Consider the following 17,015-nt stretch of genomic DNA (forward strand, 5'->3'; position numbering starts at 1 on the left):
AGGTTAACAGAACTGGGAATAGGACCTTGTGTGTAATTCTTGAGAGGAACCCTAAAGGCACGGCTGAGACCTGAGGTCGTCGATCTTGGGAGCCATGGTCCTGCGGTCCATGAGCAAGTTCTTCCTGTCAGTGAAGCCCCTGTCCATGTCGTCGCTAATGCCTGCACCCTACATAATCAACTGTGTACCCGATATTAACTTCAACTTCACTCTTTCAAAGCAAGTGTTGTATATACATTATCAAAGCTAGTGTATTGTTTTAACAGGTTCCACAAATTTATTTTGAATCAAGTGCATATGCATCATAGAAAGCTGATGCATTACATTGTTAAATGATGGTGAAACAGCGTCCAACGTGTGTATGCTGAAATCACCATCCAGCCACAAAATATATGCTGAGCACATGCGGTCCGACACATGAATGAATCTCCGCGAATGAGACATGTTCTAGCGGGTGATGGCAATCCAAGATGAACAAGTTAACCCTAAAATCAAATTCTTTGCCCAAACAATCATTTTGACAAATCCAGCGATGGTAGAAGAAGGGGAGGGCCGGGCATCTTACTTGTGGACGTTGGTCTCGATAACCTGGCAGACGAAGAGGGAGATCATGGACGTCTTGCCGGCCCCAGACTGGGCCTGGGCGATGACGCCGCGGAAGGTGATGATTGGGATGCCAGCGTGCTGCTGGATGGATACGGCCTTGACGACGGCCGGGTCTGGAGGGGAGGTGACGGCGCACTGCTGGATGGATACGCCCTCGACGACGGCCGGATCTCGAGGGGCGGTGACAGCGCGTGTGGAGGCCACGCACGTCGCGGTGCTGGTGGAGACTGGCGGGAGGCTGCGTCATAGGAGTGGTGGCGCAGGGGCGGCGGCGAAGGGATGGATTTGATGGCTCCTGTCGAGGTAGCGCACGGATCGGCGGCGACTTGATGCGAGTGCGAGGGCGGCGGCGAAGGGAGATCGGAGATGGGGCAGCGGCGAAGGATGTCGTACGTCGTGGGGATAGGAATCGAGAGGAGCGGGTTTGCTCTGGTGGTTTTTTTTTGGTGCGTTGATACGGGGGCAGCGGAGACGAAAAAAACCCAGCAAAAATAAACCGTAGATACTATTCACAACTGCTCCATTAGGAGTAAACATCAAACATTCATAACCAATTAATAACAAGTTATCCAAATGATATTCTTTTGTATGTATTTATCAGTTCCCAATTAAATTGTGCACCCAATTAATTTCTCGTGTCTATATAAGCATTGGCAAACGGGACATAGCTGCAAAAATAGCCAGTGCAAACTAATAGCCAACTACTAGTCGTGGGGCTTATGAACAATATAAGGGCATTGTGCTTGCTAGCTCTTATCATCATCTCCGCCACTTTCTTGTCCTGCCATGCAGCAGGTATGTAGGAGCATACATAAATATTTTCTCCCTTTGTATTCATTAGTTTCTTTTGTTTGTCTGCCTCCTCTATTTTTAAAAATCAAACCATACATCAGTTTTAACTGCGTCGGAATGTTGTGTCTGATCTGCAGGTACAGTGGACCTTGGACCTATTCTTGGGTGTATAAAGATGAAAAAAGTCTGCTCAGTTAATGAGGAGTGCTTGCGGGAATGTGCTTCCCGTGGTTGGAATACCCATAGATGCATTTGCACCCATACTGGCCATTGTTGTCACTACCCGGAGGCAATGGAACCAAATTGATAGTGGTAGTAGTATGCTATATAGTTGTCAGCCATGTCCTCTTGCTTTGCAAGGTGAATGTTAATCATCTATGCCACCGCTGATATAATAGATGCAACAGATTTAATAAACAAAGCTATGTAGTTGAATTATATTTACGAAGACCCCGCAAAAAAGAATTATATTTACGAAGAGACTATTCGGGCGATCAGTTGTTCGCTTTTGCTATTCTTCTGTTTTACATGAAATTTTATTTTGTTTCAGTCGATTTTTTTTTCCTATGGCCTGGAACAGCCCACATACAAAGTAACTTTTTTTTTTGGAATCGCATACAAAGTAACTAACGTGATACACACAAGCAGCTAAACTGATTCTGCTAATCAAACTTTTGATTTTATTCCTAGTGTACAAGGTACCAAGGTCAACCTTTTACAACTGTAGAAAAGATCAACCTTCTAATATGAGCTTCACTACATCGTCGATGGGATACAGCGCGACGAACGCAAAGCTGTTCACCCGTACACATGACATGAGCGCATGTAAGGATTACTAATGTGTGGTCTGTGGTGAGCTGACTGTGAGAGTGGAGCACGTCGCTCGGTAACACCGGGCTGCGACGTTTGCTCGCTAGATTTCTCCTTGAATATATTTTTCTGGGGAGATATCACCAGTGCTGGAAAAAACATGCAAAAAGTAAAGTACTAGCATGAATGGGCCACGTGTTTAGCAATACTTGTTTTCTTTTCAGTATAGCCCAAGTAGAGCTTCCACTATTTTTCCCGGTCATTTTTTTCAGTTAAAAATCAATGGATATAATGAGGCAAAAAATAAAATTGAACTGGAGATTGGAGGTATCGATCCCCCTGCGTCTATACATGCATTGTAAAGCGCCCTACCATTTGAGCTACATCCCCATTTATATCCATAATGTTAATTAGTATGAATTATATTAATTATCTGTGATTAAGAAATAAACAAACATGAGCGGCTGAGAGCTGCGCCGCCAGTACTTCCTTCATATCCTACAACGCTTAATTAATTAACTTGGATCTATTTGAATCCGGTCTTTGTTCGTCTTCGTTTGGGTGTTTACAGGTTTGACCCTTCTGATCTACAACTTTCTTCATCAGCGATGGTTCCTACTCTGGTGCGCTGGTTCTATGTGGCCTTAGCACCATGACTTCCTGACTGTTTACTATGACAAGGTTTGCCCGGCTGCGGTGATGGATGGGCGATGACGGCGGCGCGCCTTCGGCTCGCTCCAGTGCTTGTAGTCATCGCTAGGTGGTCCACGGACATGGTTATAATTTTTATTATCTCTGTTGTTATTTGTACTGCCATGATTGAAGATGAATAGATTGAAAATTTCTCGTAAAAAAAAGAGCTAGTAACTGAATTAGCATAGTCAACCGCTAATCAGTTGATGCCTCGTATTCAATTTGAACCTGATTGTTTTTCAAAAGGGATATCATCAGTTGTTACACCACATATGACATATTGTTCTGCTGTTCAGACCTGCCCTATTTCACGGATTGTGCATTGTGATGTTTCAGGTTTCCAGAGAGGAAGTGATGATCTAAAGAATATTTAGTTAATTTGGTGCATGGTACGAGTACTGTCCCAGCTCCTATTTGGTATCGATGACATATATAAGCTGCCTGAATTTACAAGGTTCTATATACTTCATGAATGTATCAGTAACATGTCCCTTCTCCAGTGTTGGATTTCTCCTAGAAATTCTTTATAAGGGGTATATGAAATGGTATTCGCTGATCAATGCCTCTTGCACAATAAGACCATATTGCTTGGTGTCTTGTTGTGTAAACCTCAATACATTTACTATTTATCGACACCGTGGATCATCACATCTTCATGTCCCTCAAATAGGAGTAGATGTTTATTCAACTGGTGCGGGCTCGTGGTGATTAGCTGCTCCCTTGGTGGACAAGCCGCACGCTGTTGCCCAGACCCAAATTATACCTGCGACACGGGCCCAAACAGGCTTTGTCGGAGTCAGTGGCGGAGGCAGGGGGGCTGGCAGGGGCCCCGGCCCAGACCAACATCCAGATTTTTCCATTACATCTGTGATTACTCCTGGCTAAATATCGTATATTATGATGGTTTGGTTGGTTTTGACCCTCCCTGATAGACCTGACAATTTTTACTGCATGCCAAAAGTAACTAAGGATCCCTCGTAGTCGTAGCTAACTTGAGTGCTAGAGGTGGCAAACAACATCGAGACTGAGGAACGCTGAAGAAATTGACGTGAGTACGTACCGCCGAAGGTGGTGCATGCTTTGGATCTCGATCTTCTTGGAAACGTGCGTAGTACTCTACAAATCTTGCTTGCAACTAAATATTCATACAGTATACGTGCCTTTTCATGCGTGGAATTTAAATAGCAAGTTTCCGTGTCTGATTCCAGCCAGGCAATGCAACCATTATATGTATCCCCCGCAAATAAAAAAAATCTATATATGACGTATACGTACATAGGGTATAAGCTGCAACACGATCCGAACCTATTCGAGATCGACTGGAACACGATTTAACAGCTCGTGCATCGATCTGCCAGCGGCGCCGTCCGCATCACACGGAGCACACCTTCCACGTTGATGTCGACTCAGTGGTCCGATCTCCCCGACGACCTCTTCCACCTGATCTACAGCAAGGTCACCGTCCTACGCGACCGTGTGCGCTTCGCCACGGTATGTAGGCCGTGGCGAGCCGCCGCGATCATGGCGAGGGACGCGGCGCCACCTGCAATCCCATGGCTCGTCTTCTCCCCATCATACGGCGATGAGAGCAGCACAAGGCTCGCATATCGCCTCGAGGACGGCGCGGTCATGCGAATTCCGCTCCCGAGCGAGGCGCTCAACGGTAAGCGGGTGGTGGGAGCTGACGACGGGGGCTGGGTTGCGGCGTGTGGAGACATGCAGCTTATAGTCATGAACCTCTTCTCTGGCGTCGAGGTGACGCTTCCCGCAAATGACACAAGGACAATCTGCTTAGACATGTCTAGCGACATGCTTTGGAAGGTTGTCTTCTCAAAATCCCCCGCCACAAGTGGATGCATCATGGCTGCCATCACCCCGGAATGTGGTATCGCCCTCTGCCGGATTGGTTTTCCTTAGAGCAGGTGGACGACAGCACAATGTGATACACTAAAACTCCTGGACATCGTATTCTGCAGTGGACGGCTCTATGGCCTCACCCGCATCAAGGAACTAATCAAGTTCGAAATAGGTGTGAACAAACATGGTGGGTTGGTGGTCACATGGGAACACAAACAGCCGATCCGTATTGGTAGAGGCATTGCTCCGTGCCTAAACTACATTGTTGATCTGCACGGCAAGCTCGCGATGTTGGAGAGGACATGGTCGTCAAACGGTATCCGCCGTGGACCTTTATGGAAGGTGTTTAAGCTTGTTGACGACTCAACCAGTAAGGATGCTCTCAAGTGGGAGGAGATAATGAGCTTGGGTGATCATGCCTTGTTTTTTGGGGAAATGTGGTCGAAAATGGTGTACGTGTCGGCGACCGGGCGTAGCGGGGTGCAAGCGAACTATGTCTATGCCGACGACATGGCGTTGACGTATTTGTGCGGCCATGATGATCATGTATTTCTTACTCTTGATGAAAGCACTGGCGATGTCATGCCAGAGATCAAATCAGCAGGATCTATTATAGTTCCTCATGCTTCAACTGGCACGTGGATTCTCCCTCCGGATTTCTAGCCGACCAAGAGTACTCTAGCATGACACCTCTAGTTTTATTCATAGCATACAATTAAGTCACGTAGATCAATAGAAATAGCTACAGTACACACAGTGTCAAGCCTCGTTCAATTTTCATTGCCGACTGGGGGACGTATGGTTGGAATATTGTATATTATATTACAGTTTTGCTAAAGCACATCTAGATGTGTCCTAACTATTGCACATCTAAATCCTTACATTCTTTTTTTTTCATCTGTGTCGTTTGGTGTCATATAATAGTCGGTTTGATCCCGTTTATACTTCTATCGCACTCTGCCGCATACTCTAGCATGTATATAGATTCAGATCAGAACCTCATAGTTAAGTAATGCATAAGTGTGTGCAGACTAAAAGCATTAGTGATGGCTAGGGCGCAGGTTGGATCAAGGAACATATAGTTTAGTCCATGCTAAGGTCCCATTTGATTCACAGAAATTTCATAGGATTTTTCGAGAATTAGGATTCTTAGAATTGTTTTCTATGTTGGTTGTTTGATTCATACGATTGGATCATATTTCATAGAAAATCTAAACATCCACTCAAACCTCTTTTTACAATTACTTTTTTTTCTGTGGAATCAAATACTCTCTGGTATCGTATAAGATTCAAGTCAACATCTCACACCAATCTTGTCTTTTTCCTGTCCTTGCGTTTTGAAATTTCTGCGAATGAGAGACGCCCTAAGAGTACTGTCCCACCTCCTGTTTGGTATCAAATGACAGATATAAAGCATATCTAAAAGCTAGCTGGGATGGAATACTCTCTAGGTACAATACATTCAGTTGCCTATAAAATTTACGTGGATTTGTAGTTGAACAGCTTCATGTCTGTCAATACACATTTATTTAGCATCTTCGGGTTGATGATGATGAGCTGCTCCCAGCTGGTGTTCGCCACACCCAAATTACACTGGCGACGTCGTCCTAGGCTGTGCCAAAGTATGGTGAGGTCGATGCGGCCATTGGGAGTGGTTAGAGGGCCGCTAGCAGGCGGGCACACGAGAGGCAGATGATGAAGTGGGCGTTGAGCAAGCAAGTGCCAGCATCAGCTTGCCCATCATTAGTAGAAAACAGGGCTTTCATTCGGACCTGGTCAACCCATTAGTCCCGGTTCAGTCACGAACCGGGACCCATGGTGGAATTCGTCCCAGTTCGTGAGCCCAGGGGGCCGGCCGGGGCCTCGTGGGCATTGGTCCCGGTTCGTATGGACCCATTTGTCCCGGTTCCAGGCACGAACCGGGACCAATGGTCCTCGCTCCTGGCCCACAACCATTGGTCCCGGTTTGTGGCTTGAACTGGGACAGAATGCTGGGCTTTAGTCCCGGTTTCTACCACGAATCGGGACAAATGAGTTGCCTATATATACCCCTTCGCCACAGCAGAGCACTCCACAGTGCTCTGTTTTTTCTGGCCGACGAGGGGAGGGCATTTGGATGCTGTAGCTCACCTCCTATGCACATGAGGTGTTCGATGAAATGTCCGAGCCATGCTAGTTAATCTTTCTCCTCTCGAAACTCAACCTCCGAGCTCCATTTTCTCTGAGATTTGTCTAGGTTTAGCGGTCCGTCACGTCCCGTCCCCGTCTTCACCACCGTCGATCGCCCGCGCCGATCTCGTCGCCGGCACCACCGTGGTGAGCCTCTTGTTCTTATCTTCTTTCTGAAAGAAAAAAATTCTTACTTCAGATAGATACTTGTCTAATTTTCTTACTTTTATTATTTCTTGTTATTATATAGTGCGATGGTTTTGGTATCCGCCCCCGTCGGCCCTTGTCCTGTCTATGATTCGGATGTGGTATATATTATCTTTTGATAACTATTTGGTTCATTTATTGTTTATGACAATTATGCCGACCAACGTGACATAGATTTTATTTATCTAGGAGGAGGTTGAACCGGAAATTCCAACCGACCCTATTGTCGAGAGGTTAAATTTAGTTGAAGAAAAAAACAATTATTTGAAGGAAAAAATAAGAAAAATTGAGGAGGAGGAGATGATATTGGAGTTGCATGTTGCGGATGTCGTCGATGATCACAAGATCAAGATGGATGTAATGCGGTTGAAGATTAGGAAGATTAGAAAATATGCCATTCATACCGAGGCTTGGTATCATTATGCAGTTGGATCACTTGTTATCTTTGTTGCGATTATGATCGCATTTGTTGTTGCATTGAAATGTTTTACATAATTTCAATGTATGGTTTAATTAGATGCTCTGGAGAGCTATATTTTGTTCAATGAGAACTATGTATGTAATTTGGTTTTAATGTGATGATGAATTTCTATTAATTTGGCCACTTATCTATTCATGAGAGGGTTGAAAATTGATGATGTGGCTTTGAATATATGGTGCATTTTGAACACAGAAGAACTGTGGAGTTCAAATAAGTTCAAAAAAATGAAATCCCTTTGTAATAGACGAGTTTCCATATGAAACCCTGATACTTCGAAAGAGATTGTCAGTTTTGTACACGAAGTGCATCCAGTTTTTGCCGTAACCCTCTCTACTTTCTTGCACATGCTATGTGGGTGAAATGATGATACCATGCCAACTTTCAACCTTTTCAGAGTTCATTTCAAATGCTTTTCAATTTCAGGGTCTGATAGCTCAAAACAATCAGTAAATGCATGAAAAATAACAAATGAAGTCAAAAAGGGTTGAAAATTGATGATGTGGCTTTGAATGGTGCATTTTGAACACATAAAAACTATGGAGTTCAAATAAGTTCAAAAAATGAAATCCCTTTATAACAGACGAGTTTCGTGATGAAACCCTGATACTTCGAAAGAGATTGTCCGTTTTGTACACGAAGTGCATCTAGTTTTTGCCTTAACCCTCTCTACTTTCTTGCACACGCTATGTGAGTGAAATGATGATACCATGCCAACTTTCAACCTTTTCAGAGTTCATTTCAAATTCTTTTCAATTTCATGGTCTTATAGCTCAAAATAATCAGTAGATGCATGAAAATAACAAATGAAGTCAGAAACGGTTGAAAATTGATGATGTGGCTTTGAATGGTGCATTTTGAACACAGAAAAACTATGGAGTTCAAATAAGTTCAAAAAAATGAAATCCCTTTGTAACAGACGAGTTTCGTGATGAAACCCTGATACTTCGAAAGAGATTGTCCGTTTTGTACACGAAGTGCATCCAGTTTTTGTCGTAACCCTCTCAACTTTCTTGCACATGCTATGTGGGTGAAATGATGATATCATGCCAACTTTCAACCTTTTCAGAGTTCATTTCAAATGCTTTTCAATTTCATGGTCTTATAGCTCAAAATAATCAGTAGATGCATGAAAAATAACAAATGAAGTCAGAAAGGGTTGAAAATTGATGATGTGGCTTTGAATGGTGGATTTTGAACACAGAAAAACTATGGAGTTCAAATAAGTTCAAAAAAATGAAATCCCTTTGTAACAGACGAGTTTCGTGATGAAACCCTGATACTTCGAAAGAGATTATCCGTTTTGTACACGAAGTGCATCCAGTTTTTGCCGTAACCCTCTCAACTTTCTTGCACATGCTATGTGGGTGAAATGATGATACCATGCCAACTTTCAACCTTTTCAGAGTTTATTTCAAATGCTTTTCAATTTCATGGTCTTATAGCTCAAAATAATCAGTAGATGCATGAAAAATAACAAATGAAGTCAGAAAGGGTTGAAAATTGATGATGTGGCTTTGAATGGTGCATTTTGAACATAGAAAACTATGGAGTTAAAATAAGTTCAAAAAATGAAATCCCTTTGTAACAGACGAGTTTCGTGATGAAACCCTGATACTTCGAAAGAGATTGTCCGTTTTGTACACGAAGTGCATCTAGTTTTTGCCGTAACCCTCTCTACTTTCTTGCACATGCTATGTGGGTGAAATGATGATACCATGCCAACTTTCAACCTTTTCAGAGTTCATTTCAAATGCTTTTCAATTTCATGGTCTTATAGCTCAAAACAATCAGTAGGTGCATGAAAAATAACAAATGAAGTCAGAAAGGGTTGAAAATTGATGATGTGGCTTTGAATGGTGCATTTTGAACACAGAAAAACTATGGAGTTCAAATAAGTTCAAAAAAATGAAATCCCTTTGTAACAGGCGAGTTTTCGTATGAAACCCTGAAACAAAAATGAAACCCTTTGTAACAGACGAGTTTCCGTATGAAATCCCTTTGTTTTAGAGTACATAAATAACTTTTTTGTTACAAACTTTAACAGCAAAAAGAATTATCATAAAATAAAATAAATAAGTAATTTGAAACAAAATATTATAAAGTTTAATAAAATATATAAATATAAACAAAATAAAATAAAATAAAATAAACTTTAATGACATACATAAAATTTATGAAACTAAAATTATCAAAGTATTTTCTGTTCAAAATCATTAAAAGCAAAAAGAATTTTCATAAAGAACTTTTTTTGTTAGAAACTTTAATAGCAAAAAGAATTATCATAAAATAAAATAAATAAGTAATTATAAACAAAATAAAATAAAATAAGTAAGTATTTTGTTGTAAGTAGAAACAAAACAAAATAAATAAAGCAAAAAATAAAACAAAAAAACTAGGAAAAAATAATCCAGATGATTCTGAGTAGTAAACCAGATTCGTATAGTAGAACAATTATTTGGAATAGCTCCAAATAGAGCGTGGTAGCTGCATCTACAAGATGACATAGAGATTTGTAAAGCACACACGAATCTGAAAGGTTCAGACCCGTTGACTAATAACCTCTCTCACAAGCGAGATATGATCAAACCCCATGGGTGTTGAATTCATTACAATCACATAATGATGTGAACTAGATTATTGACTCTAGTGCAACTGGGAGACTATTGGAAATATGCCCTAGAGGCAATAATAAAATGGCTATAATTGTGTTAACTGGAAACCATAATACATGTGTGAATACATAGACCACAACATGTCCCTAGTGAGCCTCTAGTTGACTAGCTCGTTGATCAATAGATGGTTATGGTTTCCTGACCATGGACATTGGATGTCATTGATAACGGGATCACATCATTAGGAGAATGATGTGATGGACAAGACCTAATCCTAAGCATAGCACAAGATCGTGTAGTTCGTTTATTAAAAGCTTTTCTAATGTCAAGTATCATTTCCTTGGACCATGACATTGTGCAACTCCCGGATACCGTAGGAATGCTTTGGGTGTACCAAACGTCACAACGTAACTGGGTGGCTATAATGGTACACTACAGGTATCTCCGAAAGTGTCTGTTGGGTTGGCACGAATCGAGACTGGGATTTGTCACTCCGTATGACGGAGAGGTATCTCTGGGCCCACTCGGTAATGCATCATCATAATGAGCTCAATGTGACTAAGTAGTTAGTCGCGGGATCATGCATTACAGAACGAGTAAAGTGACTTGCCGGTAACGAGATTGAACGAGCTATTGGGATACCGACGATTGAATCTCGGGCAAGTAACGTACCGATTGACAAAGGTAATTGTATACGGGATTGATTGAATCCCCGACGTCGTGGTTCATCCGATGAGATCATCGGGGAACATGTGGGAGCCAACATGGGTATCCAGATCCCGCTGTTGGTTATTGTCCAGAGAGCTGTCTCGGTCATGTCTGCATGATTCCCGAACCCGTAGGGTCTACACACTTAAGGTTCGGTGATGCTAGAGTTGTTATGGGAATTAGTGTGCAGTTACCGAATGTTGTTCAGAGTCCCGGATGAGATCCCGGAAGTCACGTGGAGTTCCGGAATGGTCCGTAGGTAAAGATTTATATATGGGAAGTCCTATTTTGGCCACCGGAAAATGTTCGGGATTTTTCGATATTGTACCGGGAAGGTTCTAGAAGGTTCCGGAGTGGGGCCCACCTGCATGGGGGACCCACATGAATGTGGGTAGTGGGTGCAAGGCCCCACACCCCTGGTCAAGGCGCACCAAGATCCCCCCTTAGAAGGAATAAAAGATCAAGATCCCTAAAAAGGGGTGATAACAATCGGTGGGGAAGGGAAATGATGGGATTTCTTTCCCCCACCTTTGCCAACGCCCCAATGGACTTGGAGGGCAAGAAACCAGCCCCTCCACCCCTATATATAGTGGGGAGGCGCATCGGAGCCGCACCCCTTCCCCTGGCGCAGCCCTCTCCCTCCCCAACACCTCCTCCGTAGTAGTAGTGCTTGGCGAAGCCCTGCCGGAGAACTGCAATCTCCACCACCACGCCATCGTGCTGCCGGAGCTCTCCCTCAACTTCTCCTCTCCCCTTGCTGGATAAAGAAGGAGGAGACGTCCCCGGGCTGTACGTGTGTTGAACGCGGAGGCGCCGTTGTTCGGCGCTTAGATCGGAATCAACCGCATCTGAATCGCTACAAGTACGACTCCTTCATCCGCGTTCTTGTAACGCTTCCGCATCGCGATCTTCATGGGTATGAAGATGCACTCCCCTCTCTCTCGTTGCTAGTCTCTCCATAGATTGATCTTGGTGATGCGTAGAAATTTTTTAATTTCTGCAACGATCCCCACAGTGGTATCAGAGCTAGGTCTATGCATAGATTCTATGCACGAGTAGAACACAAGTAGTTATGGGCGTTGGTTTGTTCGATATGCTTACCGTTACTAGTCTTATCTTGATTTGGCGGCATCGTGGGATGAAGCGGCCCGGACCGACCTTACACGTACACTTACGTGAGACAGGTTCCACCGACTGACATGCACTTGTTGCATAAGGTGGCTAGTGGGTGCCAGTCTCTCCCACTTTAGTCAGATCATATTCGATGAAAAGGGTCCTTATGAAGGGTAAATAGTAATTGGCATATCACCGTTGTGGCTTTTGCGTAGGTAAGAAACGTTCTTGCTAGAAACCCATAGCAGCCACGTAAGACATGCAACAATAATTAGAGGACGTCTAACTGGTTTTTGCAGGGTATGCTATGTGATGTGATATGGCCAAAAGGATGTGATGAATGATATATGTGATGTACGAGATTGATCATGTTCTTGTAATAGGAATCACGACTTGCTTGTCGATGAGTATGACAACCGGCAGGAGCCATAGGAGTTGTCTTAATTTATTCTATGACCTGTGTGTCAATGATAACGCCATGTAATTACTTTACTTTATTGCTAACCGTTAGCCATAGTAGTAGAAGTGATAGTTGGCGAGACAACTTCACGAAGACACGATGATGGAGATCATGGTGTCATGCCGGTGACGAAGGTGATCATGACGCGCCTCAAAGATGGAGATCAAAGGCGCAAGATGATATTGGCCATATCATGTCACTTTATGATTTGCATGTGACGTTTGTCATGTTTACATCTTATTTGCTTAGAACGACGGTAGCATAAATAAGATGATCCCTCACTAAAATTTCAAGAAAGTGGTCCCCCTAACTGTGCACCGTTGCGAAAGTTCGTTGTTTCGAAGCACCACGTGACGATCGGGTGTGATAGATTCTAACGTTCGCATACAACGGGTGTAAGCCAGATTTACACATGCAAAACATTTAGGTTGACTTGACGAGCCTAGCATGTACAGACATGGCCTCGGAACACGAGAGACCGAAAGGTCGAACATGAGTCGTATAGTAGATACGATCAACATGGAGATGTTCACCGATGATGACTAGTTCGTCTCACGTGATGATCGGACATGGCCTAGTTGATTCGGATCATGTATCACTTAGATGACTAGAGGGATGTCTATCTGAGTGGGAGTTCATTAAATAATTTGATTAGATGAACTTTATTATCATGAACATAGTCAAAAGGTCTTTGCATATTATGTCATAGCTTGCGCTTTAGTTCTACTGTTTTAGATATGTTCCTAGAGAAAATTTAGTTGAAAGTTGATAGTAGAAATTATGCGGACTGGGTCCGTAAACTGAGGATTGTCCTCATTGCTGCACAGAAGGCTTATGTCCTTAATGCACCGCCCGGTGTGCTGAACCTCGAGCGTCGTTTGTGGATGTTGCGAACATCTGACATACACGTTTTGATGACTACGTGATAGTTCAGTGTGTAATGTTAAACGGTATAGAATTGAGGCACCAAAGACGTTTTTGAAACGTCGCGAAACATATGATATGTTCCAAGGACTGAAATTGGGATTTCGGGCTCGTGCCCACGTCAAGAGGTATGAGACCTCCGACAAGTTTCTTAAGCCTGCAAACTAAGGGAGAAAAGCTCAATCGTTGAGCATGTGCTCAGATTGTCTGAGTACTACAATCGCTTGAATCGAGTGGGAGTTAATCTTCCAGATGAGATAGTGATGGTTCTCCAAAGTCACTGCCACCAAGCTACTAGAGCTTCGTGATGAACTATAACATATCAGGGATAGATATGATGATCCTTGAGCTATTCGCGACGTTTGACACTGCGAAAGTAGAAATCAAGTAGGAGCGTCAATTGTTGATGGTTAGTAAAACCACTAGTTTCAAGAAGGGCAAGGGAAAGAAGGGATACTTCATGAAACGGCAAATCAGTTGCTGCTCTAGTGAAGAAACCCAAGGTAGAACCCAAACCCGAGACTAAGTGCTTCTATAATGAGGGGAACGGTCACTGAAGCAGAACTACCCTAGATACTTGGTAGATGAGAAGGCTGGTAAGGTCGACAGAAGTATATTGGATATACATTATATTAATGTGTACTTTACTAGTACTCCTAGTAACACCAGGGTATTAGATACCGGTTCGGTTGCTAAGTGTTGGTAACTCGAAATAAAAAGCTACGGAATAAACGGAGACTAGCTAAAGGTGAGATGACGATGTGTGTTGGAAGTGTTTCCAATGTTGATATGATCAAACATCGCATGCTCCCTCTACCATCGGGATTGGTGTTAAACCTAAATAATTGTTATTTGGTGTTTGCATTGAGCATAGACATGATTGGATAATGTTTATCGCAATACGGTTATTAATTTAAGGATAATAATGGTTACTCTGTTTATTTGAATAATACCTTCAATGGTCTTGCACCTAAAATGAATGGTTTATTGAATCTCGATCGTAGTGATACACATGTTCATGCCAAAAGATATAAAATAGTAATGATAGTACCACCTAATTGTGGCACTGCTATTTGAGTCATATTGGTATAAAACGCATGAAGAAGCTCCATGTTGATGGATCTTTGGACTCACTCGTTTTGAAAAGTTTGAGACATGCGAACCATGTCTATTAGTATGTACGCATGAATAAACTCCATGCAGATGGATCCTTTGGACTCACTTGATTTTGTATCACTTGAGACATGCAAATCATACCACATGGGCAAGATGACTGAAAGGCCTCGTTTCCAGTAAGATGGAACAAGAAAGCAACTTGTTGGAAGTAATACATTTTGATGTGTGCAGTCCAAGGAGTGCTGAGGCACGCAGTGGATATTGGTATGTTTTTACTTCACAGATGATTGAGTAGATGCTGAGTATATTTACTTGATGAAACACAAGTCTGAATTATTGAAAGGTTCAAGTAATTTCAGAGTGAAGTTGAAGATCTTCGTGACAAGAGGATAAAATGTCTATGATATGATCATAGAGATGAATATCTGAGTTGCGAGTTTGGTACACAATTAAGACATTGTGGAAATTGTTTCACAACTAATACCGCCTGGAACACCATAGTGTGATGGTGTGTCCGAACATGATAGCTGCACCCTATTGGATATGGTGCATACCATGATGTCTCTTATCGAATTACCACTATCGTTTATGGGTTAGGCATTAGAGACAACCACATTCACTTTAAATAGGGCACCACGTAATTCCGTTGAGATGACACCGTATGAACTATGGTTTAGAGAAACCTAAGCTGTCATTTCTTAAAAGTTTGGGGCTGCGACGCTTATGTGGAAAAGTTTTAGCCTGATAAGCTCGAACCCAAAGCGGATAAATGCATCTTCATAGGACACCCAAAACAGTTGGGTATACCTCCTATTTCAGATCCGGAAGCAAAAGTGATTGTTTCTAGAATCGGGTCCTTTCTCGAGGAAAAGTTTCTCTCGAAAGAAATGATTGGGAGGATGGTGGAGACTTGATGAGGTTATTGAACCATCACTTCAACTAGTGCGTAGAAGGGCACATGAAGTTGTTCCTGTGGCGCCTACACCAATTGAAGTGGAAGCTGATGATAGTGATCATGAAACTTCGGATCAAGTCACTACCAAAACTCGTAGGTCGACAAGGATACGTACTACTTCAGAGTGGTACGTAATCCTGTCTTGGAGGTCATGTTGCTAGACAACAATGAACCTACGAGCTATGGAGAAGCGATGGTGGGCCCGGATTCCGACGAATGGCTCGAGGCCATAAAATCCGAGATAGGATCCATGTATGAAAACAAAGTATAGACTTTGGAAGAACTACTTGATGGTCGTAAGGCTATTGGGTACAGATGGATTTTAAAAGGAAGATGGACAATGATGGTAAGTATCACCATTAAGAAAGCTCGATTTGTCGCTAAGATGTTTTCCGACAAGTTCAAGGAGTTGACTGCGGTGAGACTTTCTCACTCGTAGCGATGCTAAGAGTCTGTTGGAAGTGTATTAGCAGTTACTGTATTATTTATGAAATCCTGCAGATAGGATGTCAAAACATTGTTTCCTCGACAATTTTCTTGAGGAAAGGTTGTATGTGATACAACCAGAAGGTTTTTGTCAATCCTAAAAGATGCTAACAAGTATGCAAAGCTCCAGCAATCCTTCTAAGGACTGGAGTAAGCATCTCGGAGTTGGAATATACGCTTTGATGAGATGATCAAAGATTTTGGGTTTATACAAAGTTTATGAGAAACTTGTATTTCCAAAGAAGTGAGTGGGAGCACTATAGAATTTCTGATGAGTATATGTTGTTGACATATTGTTGATCAGAAATGATGTAGAATTTCTGGAAAGCATATAGGGTTATTTGAAAAGTGTTTTTCAATGGAAAATCTGGATTAAGCTACTTGAACATTGAGCATCAAGATTTATAAGGATAGATAAAAAATGCTTAATAGTACTTTCAAATGAATACATACCGTGACAAGATTTTGAAGGAGTTCAAATAAGATCAGCAAAGAAGGAGTTCTTGGCTGTGTTATAAGGTGTGAGCATTGAGTGAGACTCAAGATCTGACCAAGGCAGAAGGGAGAGAAAGGACGAAGGTCGTCCCCTATTCTTTAGACGTAGGCTCTACAGTATGCTATGTTGTGTACCGCACCTGAAGTGTGCCTTGCCATGAGTCAATCAAGGGGTACAAGAGTGATCCAGGAATGGATCACATGACAGCGGTCAAACCTATCCTTAGTAACTAGTGGGCTAAGGAATTTTCTCGATTATGGAGGTGGTAAGAGAGTTCGTCGTAAAGGGTTACGTCGATGCAAACTTTGACACTAATCCGGATGATTCTGAGTAGTAAACCGGATTCGTATAGTAGAACAATTATTTGGAATAGCTCCAAATAGAGCGTGGTAGCTGCATATACAAGATGACATAGAGATTTGTAAAGCACACATGGATCTGAAAGGTTCAGACCCGTTGACTAATAACCTCTCTCACAAGCGAGATATGATCAAACCCCATGGGTGTTGGATTCATTACAATCACATAGT

General features: G+C 42.5%; 1 protein-coding gene and 1 long non-coding RNA gene across 2 annotated transcripts; both read left to right on the forward strand.

The window, feature by feature from the left end:
• The first annotated feature begins 1,087 nt into the window (after nucleotides 1–1,087).
• On the forward strand, nucleotides 1,088–1,912 carry LOC120966018 (uncharacterized). The gene is made up of 2 exons (XR_005758973.2): nucleotides 1,088–1,401; nucleotides 1,536–1,912. It is a non-coding gene; the product is annotated as an uncharacterized lncRNA (long non-coding RNA).
• Nucleotides 1,913–4,299: 2,387 nt separating this feature from the next.
• LOC141026255 (putative F-box protein At4g22180) lies at nucleotides 4,300–4,818 on the forward strand. The gene has a single exon (XM_073502267.1). It carries the CDS (start codon nucleotides 4,300–4,302, stop codon nucleotides 4,816–4,818), a length of 519 nt encoding a protein of 172 aa, XP_073358368.1.
• The last annotated feature ends 12,197 nt before the right edge of the window (nucleotides 4,819–17,015 follow it).

The sequence above is a fragment of the Aegilops tauschii genome, chromosome 6, assembly GCF_002575655.3.
Source record: "Aegilops tauschii subsp. strangulata cultivar AL8/78 chromosome 6, Aet v6.0, whole genome shotgun sequence".
Classification (NCBI taxonomy): Eukaryota; Viridiplantae; Streptophyta; class Magnoliopsida; order Poales; family Poaceae; genus Aegilops; species Aegilops tauschii.